Raw genomic sequence first — 10,590 nt, forward strand, 5'->3', positions numbered from 1 at the left:
CCCTGTTGATCTAACTTTTTTGATCGATTTTCAAGGATTATTATGCAATCTCCTGCTTTTTCGCCTCTGGAAAGTTGAGCATTGATTCTTTACAATGTGTGTATATTAGCTCCTCTCTCAGAGTAAAATTAGAGTAATTTATTGTGATTAGGAGCTAGGCCTGTTACCGGACGCGCCATGGACGCTGTCGTATGTCTGGCATGTGTTATTTAGTTAGTAGAACGACATTCCTGGTTGAGATAGCATTAATTATTTATGAAAGCTATTTAGGCGCGTGATACTTGTAAAGATATTTATAATGTGCATAATTTTCCTTTTTCTATGTCGATCATATAAGTCAGAGTTTCGGTGATTTAGGTAACCGAGATCTTGTCTTGCATAGGTAACCTAACCTAGGCAATACAGTATACTTTTGACATTTCCCCGGTGACCCTCGTGAATTGGTTTATCCATTCCGATGGAGATATATATCTCAAAAAATTATTATATAAACTGATATTCGTCTCTATTGACATTTATGGGTAATCTATCCTTCCCTCTGAGTGTAGCTTTAGGCTACAACCCTAGTGGGCCGTGCCTCGAGCTTTCATTCAGGCATGACTAGCCTAGGGTTTTCTGTCCCTTTTCTTAACTGCAGATAGCAGGTTTTGGAATTCGGTCAGAACCTCAGAGTATTTAGTCTTGTGCTGACAGCTGGACGGCAGGGTGAATAGTCATTCCCCTGTCGGCTAGGCTGCCGGTATAGGAGGCTAGCTCTCCCTAGGCCGCACTTGAAGTGGTTGTATGATGCCGCCACCCTCTCCCTGTGGTCTAGTAGACTAGTTCTGTGCTCGCAGACCCTAGGCTGAAGAATAGTCATTCTTCTGAGGCGTAGGATGGCGCCGGCACTGGAACTCTGTTTCTCCCTTGTGGAGAGGAGGTGGTACTACTGCCGTCCCCTCAACTGTGTTGGCAGCCCCTAGGTTGGAGAATAGAAATTTTCCTGCCCCCTAGGATGGCGCCGATACTGAAACAGAGTTTCTTAAGGGTGTGTAAGACCGGCAACCTTGCCGACTCCTTCCACACCTCATACAGGACCCTTTTCCTTCACCCTCTGTTCTTTCTTCATGGCCTAGCCATAGTATCTCTTTGAGTCGTCGTCCTGCAATCTCACTGTTTGTAGATGGATAGCGGGGGCTGGCCAGTCTCCTACTCAACAGCTGTTGTTTGACTGCCTGCTGCTATGGCGGCTGCTGGCAGCCATGACAACTGTCGACGGCCATGTTGGCTGCCGGCGACCATGTTTTATACAAACTGTCGGCGGCTATGACGGCTGCTGGCGGCTATGCAGGCTGCTGGCAGCCATGTCATCTGTCAGCGGCCATGACGGCTGCCGGCGGCACGCGGCTGCTGGCAGCCATGATGGCTGTTGGTGGGAAGTCTCTTCTGTCACTAGGTTCTTCAGTCCTCCCTTGGACTGCCGGCCACAAGTTCTATTGCTGGGGTAATAGCCTGGCCGGCAGTATGCCGGTCAGACCAGCACAGATAGGTTCTAACTCAGCCGGCAGTATGCAGACTGTACCAGTGCTGCTGGGTGCTAGCCTGCCGGCTATGTGCTGCCGGAACTTGCCGGCCATGGTACTGGTGGCTGGATGGAAGCCTGAATGTTACATTCTCCCCTTCCATTTGAACCTCCTTTCTGGAGAAAGGCAGTAAATTAGATATTTACATCCTTAATTAGTTTATAAATAAACAGTAATAAGGCAGCCTTCACTCCATGCTGTCTCTCTCTCTTTTTGCTAGCATGCTGGCTGTGCTGGCAGGGACTAGCTATGCCGGCTGAATTACAGTAAATGTTTATACAGGTAGTCAGTGTATTTGCAGTATAGGATATCATGCAGATAGAAAAACTTGTATATATTATACTAGTAGTTATTTTCTAATATATCTGGGGTATCCTTGCCCAGGAATTTGCTGAGACCAATCCTATATTGAAAGAATAGAATTTCTTCAATATTCTGATTAGAAATCAGTTTTCATATTAGCCTACAATATTAAATAATTTAAAGGGCTGGTGGTATTACACTTCCACCCTTAAAAGGTTAGAACACTTATCCCTGAGTTTCCCTGATCAGAAAACTCTATGATTTTAATACTGGAAGGGAAGGTCACAGCAAATGGGCTGGGTAGGATACACAAATATATGTCTTTTATAATTCCTAGTCCAGTCTGAGTCATGCCGGCTGATCCGTGCCGTCAGATGCTTACCTGAATGACAGCACACTGGCTGAACTACATTATATATAATTATACAGTAGTCAGTATTTTGCAATATAGTATATAGTGCAAACAGAAAACTATAGTAGGATTATACAGTAGTTAATTTCTAACATATCTTAGGTACCCTTGTGCGGGCTTCTGCTGAGACCGTTCCTATATGGAAAGAATAAAATTCCTTCAATACTCTGATTAGAATTCAGTCATCCTTACCCCACAGTGTTAAAGAATAAAAAGGGGCAGTAACTTGTACACTTTTCTACCCCTATGGGTTAGAACCCTTTCGCTAGAGTTCCTTGATAAAGGAATCTCCTTATATTTAATACTGATGGGAGGTAATAGTATTTGCTTGCAGGGGATACACAAGTATGTGTCTCCCACTATCCCTTCCTAGCTTACTATCCAAAGCTATTTTAGTTAAAAGATGACTTTTACATATTGCTTATCAGTGACATAATCAATTGTATACTCATTCTGCTTTCCTTTCTTTACAGTAGGAACCCCAGATGACATGTACTGCAGTCTTCTGCAATATCAAGAGTAAGTACTTTTACGGTCATAACACATGCAGGTTTCATGCCCCCTGCAATATTATTTCCGAATCCCTGCATTATTGGAACCCTTAAGTTTGCAATGTATGTCGAGAATCCCAAGTCGATGGAGTCTAGGGATGCAGCTCGTAAGAAACTACGCAACTGGGTGAGAGGATTCCAGAAAATCTCTCCGGGACCATACCTACCTAATGATAGGATGCGTAGCTTACTATTCCCAAAACCAAATAGGGAAATAGTGGTGCCCCAGGGACGATTCACACCTCCCTGCGGCCAGATAGCCCTTGGGACGGAGGGCAGGAAGCCTCCACGGGAAGAGGTGGACAATGTCGTGTTGGAATTGCTTCCGTCTGTGCCGGCTCTAGAGCCGTTATCATCGACATCTTTACCCTCTACTCCTCTATTAGACAAAATGGACCAATTACTGGCCGACATGAAAGGTCTAATAGAAAACTTTCGTAAACAAGACGAAAAGGAAGAAGCGAAAATTCAAGATGGAGCTCTGTGAAGCTTCACTTGTCACTCCCCAAGGGTCATACAAACGACCCGGAGACTAAGACCTTCCGACATGCTCCAAGAGCAATCCCTGGAGGTATGCGGAGCTTATGCCGATTTTAGACGGCAAGTTCTACATCTCGGAAAAGATAGGTCCTGCTCCTTTAGACAAAATCTAAGCTTTGACGCTTTCCCTAATTGCTTCATGCGACTGAAGCATGAACCAACATCAATAAAAGAAATGGAACTGAAGGAGGTCATGATTCTCGACCATGATAAGGCACAGGCTATTTTGTCAAGTAGACTGAGAAAGGCAGGTTACTCGGTGTCGAAAGTGTTCACACTAAGTAACAGACACCCTTCCATTTTAGCTCCTGCTTCAATATCATTCCCCTTTACGTGGAAGGCATTTAAATCTGTTGCCAAGGGAGTAGAGGCAGGTAGATCATGTCCTGCACTCGAGGAGTGCAAGCCTCTGTCACCAGCCTTTCCCATGCAGGAGAAGAATTGGAAGAAAGTCCACTTAACCTTTTCGGTAGGAACACTAGACGCGGATGTCGCTAGACGACAGTTTAGCGAGAATCTCCTTAAACTTTCTGAGTTTCTTTTGGGCAAGGAACAAGAGACAAAGGAGAGACTTGCAGCCTCCCTATCCCTACAGAACTGCATAGAGTTGTGTTCAGCCCATCAAAGTACCCCAGACATGCTCATGGTCTTGGCCAAAATTCATATGGCCACCTTAGTAAAAGTCCTTTATTCCTTATGAAGGCTAGGAGAGCCTGTAGGTAGTTTGTGTTCGCTGCGACATCAGTGAAACACGAAACCAGGAAGCTAATATCCCCCAACATCTGGGGTAGAGACCTCTTTCCAAATGAGGAAGTTTGAGAGGTGATTAAGAAAGCCACCACGGAGAACATAGGATTTCTCCAAAAGTGGGGCATTTTTTTCAAAGAGAAAGTCTTCCACGCATGTGGGTCCCCAACCTAAAAGGAAGACGGAAAAGTCTAGAAATTCTCCTCGGGCTGTTCAACAACATCCCACAGTTATGATGACTGCGGTGCCACAGGCAAGCGGTCGAATATGTGAACCTTCGGATCAGGCGAAACAAAGAGACGCTTCTGGTAGGAGGAATATTACTTCAGGATCGTTGGACCTTCGATCCTTGGGCCAAGGCCTAATAAAGATGGGACTAGGATGGAAAATAGACATGCCTGAGCCATCATTTCCTCAACTCTTCCTACACTCCAACACCCTCCTAGAAGAGTATACCTTGGAGCTCTAGAGCATGCAGGTGGTAAGGAAAGTACAGTCCATCAAATTCCAGGGAAGGCTGTTTTATGTTCACGAGAAGGACTCAACAAGTTCATAAAAAAACAGCAAGTTCAGAGTGTTAATCCTTCTGAACTTAAGGACCTTATTTCAAAAAGGGGTGTTTGCAGTCTTCTCAGACCTAAAAGATGTCTATTGGCAGCTTCCCATCAGTCGCCCCCTCTCCTCCTACCTAGAATTCAAGTTACAGAGGATAACGAATGTCCTAGGAAAGATACTTGTCGGACTAAACACAGTCCTAAGTATCTTCACGGGATTGGCGGACACAGTCACGCAAAAACCAAGCCTAGAAATGGTTCAGGCAACAATGTACCTGGACGAAAGGCTGGTGTGGGCAGCAGCTGAAGTGGCTGGTCTATGAGCATCCAGGGAAGTGATCCGGTTCCCGGAACATCGGGGATGCAAGATAAGCTTCAAGCAGACTCGATTCACTCCAGTTCAAAGGCTTATATTTCTAAAAGAACCTGTGATCACACCTACTCTCCTTTCTCTTGGCGATGTAAAAGGAGATCACAGGGTCAGTCAAGAAACTATGGTAATCAGTCAGGATTCCAAGACGCTAACAGGGAGGAGTTCTGTACTCTCTCCAGTTAGCAATAGTGACAGACCCAGTGCTAAGATCACAGCTGAAAGATGTGTTAAGAGTCTGGAGAAGGTACGAATCAAACACTCGAAGAGATCTAAAAGGACCAATATCGGTCTTTCCTTAATCGCTTCCCTAACAATGGTCAAAGGCCAAATGCCTATTGAAGACCGTGCCCTTGCAACTACCCCGACTATTAAAGATCATCCTCGTGGATGCCCAGTCGGAAGAATGGGGTATTCACTCCCATCAGAGGGAAGTCCAAGGGATTCGGTCATTTCTATCCAAGGCCATGTTAGTCCTGTCGTGGGTGGGGAAACTCTCCACGCAGATCAGACCTCCTCAGGCTGATCTGGGACATCAAAGCGATAATGAGACGTCGGAACCGACAAGGGTAGAGAGCGTCTCATATAGTTTAGGTGATCTTAGCCATCCCTTGCCTAAATGGAAGGCACATATCACCAGTTCATGTACAATAGATCTGCAATGTGACAACAGATGCTCTACTCGGGCTTGAGCTGATAGAGTTAGAATGGTCCACAGACGCAGGCTTATTCTCTTCCAGATGTGAATAAGTCCCGGAGCTGCAGATCAACCTCTTCGTCACGAGCGTTATCAAGAATCTACCTCAATATGTAGCCCCATACGAGGATCCTCTAGTGGATATAACAGACATCATGTCTCTAGTATGGAAGGTATGGACTCAGGAATTCCTGTCCATCCCATCCAATCTCCTGCTGTAGGTCCTCAACATGCTGAGATCCTTCCAGGGAGGAGTAGGTCAGTTGGCTCCCAAGTAGCCCAAGAGCAAGCGGTTCCCTTTAGTGAAGGAACTAAGGCTGAGGCTGGCCCTAGTTCTGAACCCAGTACTATCTCAGAAGGTTCAGAAGTTAATTGTCTTCGATTTATCACAGAGAGCCCAAACCTTTCATTTCATGATTTTCTTGCCCTAGCAGTTAGGAAAAGATTTGGCATCTAAGAAGGCAATATAGAATTCTTAGAAGAATACAAGTCTAAGTCAACTAGAAGACAATATGAGTCATCTTGGAAAAAGTGGGTTGCTTTTGTAAAAGCAAAAGGATCAAAAGAAATTTTAAAGAACTTCTGTCTGTCCTTCTTTGTCTACCTTCATAATCAAGGTCTGGCGGCCAACACGATAAATACGTGCAAGTCAGCCTTGACTAGACCTCTTCTATATGCCTTTCAAGTGGATCTGGCGAATGAAATCCTTAATAAGATTCCGAAGGCATGTGCAAGGCTTAGACATGCAGCACTGCCAAAGCCCATCTCATGGTCTTTGGACAAGGTCCTACATTATGCCTCATCTGTGAACTATGAAGATTGTTCCCTCAAGGACCTAACCCAAAAGGTTATTTTTCTCTTCTCTATAGCCTCTGGGGCTAGAGTTAGTGAAATAGTGGCCCTATCTAGAGATGAGGGCCACATTCAGTTCACAAAAGCGGGAGAACTGAATCTCTTTCCTGATCCAGCCTTTCTCACTAAGAACGAGCTACCCACTAAGAGGTGGGGTCCCTGGATAATATGCCCTCTGGAAGAAGATGTCTCTTTATGTCCTGTAGAGTGTCTAAAGCAGCATTTCTCAACCGGGGGCCCGCGGCCCCCCTGGGGGGCCACGGGCCTTCGACCGGGGGGCCACGAGCGGACACCGAAAAATGCAATTCAGAATGCAGAAGCTTGGAGTGTATAATTAAGGTGACGAGACTCCGGTCATAGGGGAAGAGTTTTTTTTAAACAATTTGCCTGATTTTTTTACACAGTGTTTAGTTCCTGTAGCGGTGAAAAAAATTCATCACCGCTCGTAACCGTTCACCACCGTTAAACAGAAGTTGGCCCCCGTTAAGGCAACACCGTATACGCTCGGCCACCGCTGATGGTTCCTCCTGCCGCTCCGAAAGTTTTGAGCTGCACAAAATACTGCGAGCGGTGAAGAGCGGTCAATTTTCCGCTCCGGCAAAGTTCATCACTGCTACAACAACGTCCAGTCAAAGTGTGGCACAGCTAGACGCAAGTTCGTGGACGCTTGGGTCCGCTAGGCCCACGCAGAAATCTCACACTGTCTGTTGTGCGCATGCGCTATCACTCCCGTGGTGCTGGCACGCTCCTTGGCGCCAGTATCCCACTGGACTGGACAGAGGAAAGAAAAGTGCGTGTTCTCATGGCATATTGGTTTTCCGTATATTTCGCTAAGTTTTTGAGATGAAATATTTTTACACTAATTAGACATGTTCACTTTACATTTATATTGTCATATGACCGTAGTGGCCTTGACGGGCATGGGTTGAGGCCTGCATGGGTGGTGTAGGGTTGATACCTACACCACCCATGCAGGCCTCAGTGCACCACGAGTGCACCACAGCAAGAAAAATCGTAACAAGTTAATTACGCGCTACGATTTTTATTTTTGATTTGTTTTGAAAGAGCACTTTTTAAACCAAATTTTTTACCGTGTTATTGTTGTTGTTGTTTTTCAGATGTCGAAGGTTCGAAAATGGACAGACAGCTACGTCAAGTTTGGATTCACGAAGGTCCTTCGAGATGGCGTGGACTGCGCGCAATGTCTGCACTGCTCAGTGGTGATGGCAAATGCATCACTACGTCCTTCCAAACTTTCAAACCATCGCGACAAGGTGCATCCCCAAAGGAAAGATGATAATATTGATGCTCTGTCTACGAAACGAGCACGGTACGACCGTGAAGCGACACTTCCAAAATTTGGATTCCGGCCAGAAGAAAAACCTGCTCTTAAATCCAGCTACGAAGTGGCATACCGAATTGTGAAGTGCAAGAAGCCGCACACTATTGCTGAGGAACTTATCAAGCCATGTACAGAGAAAATGGTGGAACTGATGATCAGACCAGAGGCAAAAAAGAGAATCCAGCAAGTTTCGCTCTCTAATGACATGATCCGCCGACGGATTGATGACATGGCCGCTGATGTGTGCCGTCAAGTTTGCTGTGAAATCAAGCAAAGCACGCTCCAGGCTAGCCTTCAACTTGATGAGTCTACCAACACCGCTCTGGAGAGCCAGTTGATCGCCTTCGCTCGCTACGAGAAAGAAGGAAAGATGAAGGAAGAGTTCTTATTCTGCAATTCCCTGCCAACCACAACGACAGCAAAAGATGTCAAAGCCATCGTGGACTCTTTTTTTGAAGTGAACGGACTCAGCTGGCAGAATTTCAAGCACATTTGTACTGATGGTGCCCCAGCGATGATTGGCGTTAAAGGAGGGTTCGTCACGCTTGTGAAGAATGAATGGCCCCACGTGACGTCTTCCCACTGTTCACTACACCGATATGCTCTTGCGTCATAAACTCTACCGCCGCGTTTGTTGGAAATCATAGACGTTGCGGTCAAAGTGATCAACTTCATTCGTGCGAAGGCCAAAAATCATCGGCTCTTCCAACTTCTGGCCAACGAAATGGGAGCGCAACATGTGGGACTTCTGTTTTACACCAAAGTTCGTTGGCTATCGAGGGGGAAATGCCTCTCTCGGTTGTATGAACTCCGGTTGGAGACAGAAATTTTCCTGCGAGAGAACGAAAACAACCTCCATGTCCACTTCGACAATGAAGAGTTCGTCATGATGCTCGCCTACCTGGCCGATATATTCAGCCGACTCAACGAAATGAACCAGTCTTTGCAAGGCCATGATGTGACAGTCAGTGACGTTCAAGACAAGCTTGCCGGACTTTCTGCTCGAATGGGAGTCTGGCAGGCACGAATCGAGGCCGGATCCACAGCCTTGTTTCCTTTCTTGGACGAGCATCTGCAGACGCAGAGGATTGAACTTCCCATCGGCATCAAAGATTGCATCATTGGACATCTCGACATTCTCTCCGCTGAGTTCAAATCTTATTTCGACGATGCTCCATTGCATGTTCCATGGCACAGAGACCCATTCAACACCGAAATTGAACCTACTGAGGACGAAGCAGAGGAGCTCGCAGAGTTGAAGGTCTCAAAAGCAATGAAGCTGGCCTTCAGTAACAGAGAAGACCTCTCCAGCTTCTGGTTGTCTGTTCAGGATGCATATCTACTACTCAGCAAGAAGGCATCCGAAATGCACGTTCAATTCGCCACAATATTACCTTTGCAAATCTGGATTTTCTGACCTGGCGACCATTGAAACGAAGTCCAGAAACCGTCTTGATGTTGGGAACGATATTCGCCTTGCTGTGTCCAAGACGGAGCCGGACATAAGAGGCCTCGTCACACGAGCCCAACAGCAAGTGTCTTATTGATTATATTGTTCAGCAAAAATGTTTACTTTGATTTATAATTTTAGTGACTGAATAAACAACATAAAACAAAATCTGCATTTTTTTTATTGAAGGGCAGGGAGCCACAAGTGTTAGCCACTCGGTGAGGGGGGCCATGGGCTATCAAAGGTTGAGAAACGCTGGTCTAAAGGTCTATCTTCGTAGAACTTCAGACTTCAGGGGAAGACAGCTTTTTAAAGGAGAAACCCCTGAATCAAACTTATCCCTAAAACAAGTGAGGGCGAAGCTTACCTACTTTATTTGCAGAGCAGATCCTGACAGTACTCCATCAGGTCATGATCCAAGAAAAACTGCTTCATCACTGAACTTTTTTCAGCATATGGACTTTGAGTGTCTTCGCTCATATACTGGATGGAAATCATCCAGAGTGTTCTACAAACACTATGCTAGGCAGGTCCATGAACTGAAGCATTATGTGGTGACGGCAGGTAGTGTATTAGAACCTGTCGTCTAATTCTGCGATGAACAGTTAATCGATTGGGACTGTCAATTAAAGGGAGAAGATGTCAGCACTTTTAGTGTGATCCCCTTTTAAATGAGTGTTACCATGGTGACACTAAATCTGTTCAAAATCTCAGGTGTGGAATTATACGGATAACACTCGTGCCGTGTGTACCTAGTACAAAGTGTTGATAGGATATAACATGTACATGAATTATGAGGGAAAATTTTATTTAAAAACTTTTCTTCAGTCTAAGAGTAGCACTCATCATTTCTTCCCTTTCAAAAAGGAAAAATATTTCTGCATATGTCGCATGTATAATTCCTTTATCATGCTACATTCATTTTACTTGTTAATTCATTTAGTCATTTATTAGAAATAAATGTCTACTAGAATGTAATTGTGTCCTAATTCGCCCGGCAATTTGCATATTTAAGATATCATTGTATGCTTACAAATAATGGATATAGTGGACACTGATACTGTTCCGACAATATATACAAACCATAAGACCGTTTGTATACCCAGTGTATACTTATGTTTGTTCATACAATTCATTCTAACCTTGAGGCCCCTTTTCTACCATCTAGAATGACTCTTTCCTATAGGGGGCAGGAAGCACTAACACTGTT

General features: G+C 45.1%; 2 protein-coding genes across 2 annotated transcripts; both read left to right on the top strand.

The window, feature by feature from the left end:
* The first annotated feature begins 3,749 nt into the window (after positions 1-3,749).
* Positions 3,750-8,546, top strand: LOC137651690 (protein FAM200C-like). The gene is made up of 3 exons (XM_068384910.1): positions 3,750-3,837; positions 5,093-5,286; positions 7,707-8,546. The coding sequence occupies exons 1-3, from the start codon at positions 3,750-3,752 to the stop codon at positions 8,544-8,546; spliced, it is 1,122 nt and encodes a 373-aa protein (XP_068241011.1).
* A 108-nt stretch (positions 8,547-8,654) lies between these two features.
* On the top strand, positions 8,655-9,347 carry LOC137651692 (protein FAM200A-like). The gene has a single exon (XM_068384911.1). It carries the CDS (start codon positions 8,655-8,657, stop codon positions 9,345-9,347), a length of 693 nt encoding a protein of 230 aa, XP_068241012.1.
* The last annotated feature ends 1,243 nt before the right edge of the window (positions 9,348-10,590 follow it).

Source organism: Palaemon carinicauda, chromosome 13 (assembly GCF_036898095.1).
Source record: "Palaemon carinicauda isolate YSFRI2023 chromosome 13, ASM3689809v2, whole genome shotgun sequence".
In the NCBI taxonomy this organism is placed as follows: Eukaryota; Metazoa; Arthropoda; class Malacostraca; order Decapoda; family Palaemonidae; genus Palaemon; species Palaemon carinicauda.

Coding starts and splice junctions, on each gene's coding strand:
- LOC137651692 (XM_068384911.1), top strand. CDS start 8,655: ATGGGAGCGCAACATGTGGGACTTCTGTTTTACACCAAAGTTCGTTGG.
- LOC137651690 (XM_068384910.1), top strand. CDS start 3,750: ATGTCCTGCACTCGAGGAGTGCAAGCCTCTGTCACCAGCCTTTCCCAT. Junction 3,838..5,092: donor AAGTCCACTTAACCTTTTCG/GTAGGAACACTA, acceptor TATTTCTAAAAG/AACCTGTGATCACACCTACT. Junction 5,287..7,706: donor GTGTTAAGAGTCTGGAGAAG/GTACGAATCAAA, acceptor GTTGTTTTTCAG/ATGTCGAAGGTTCGAAAATG.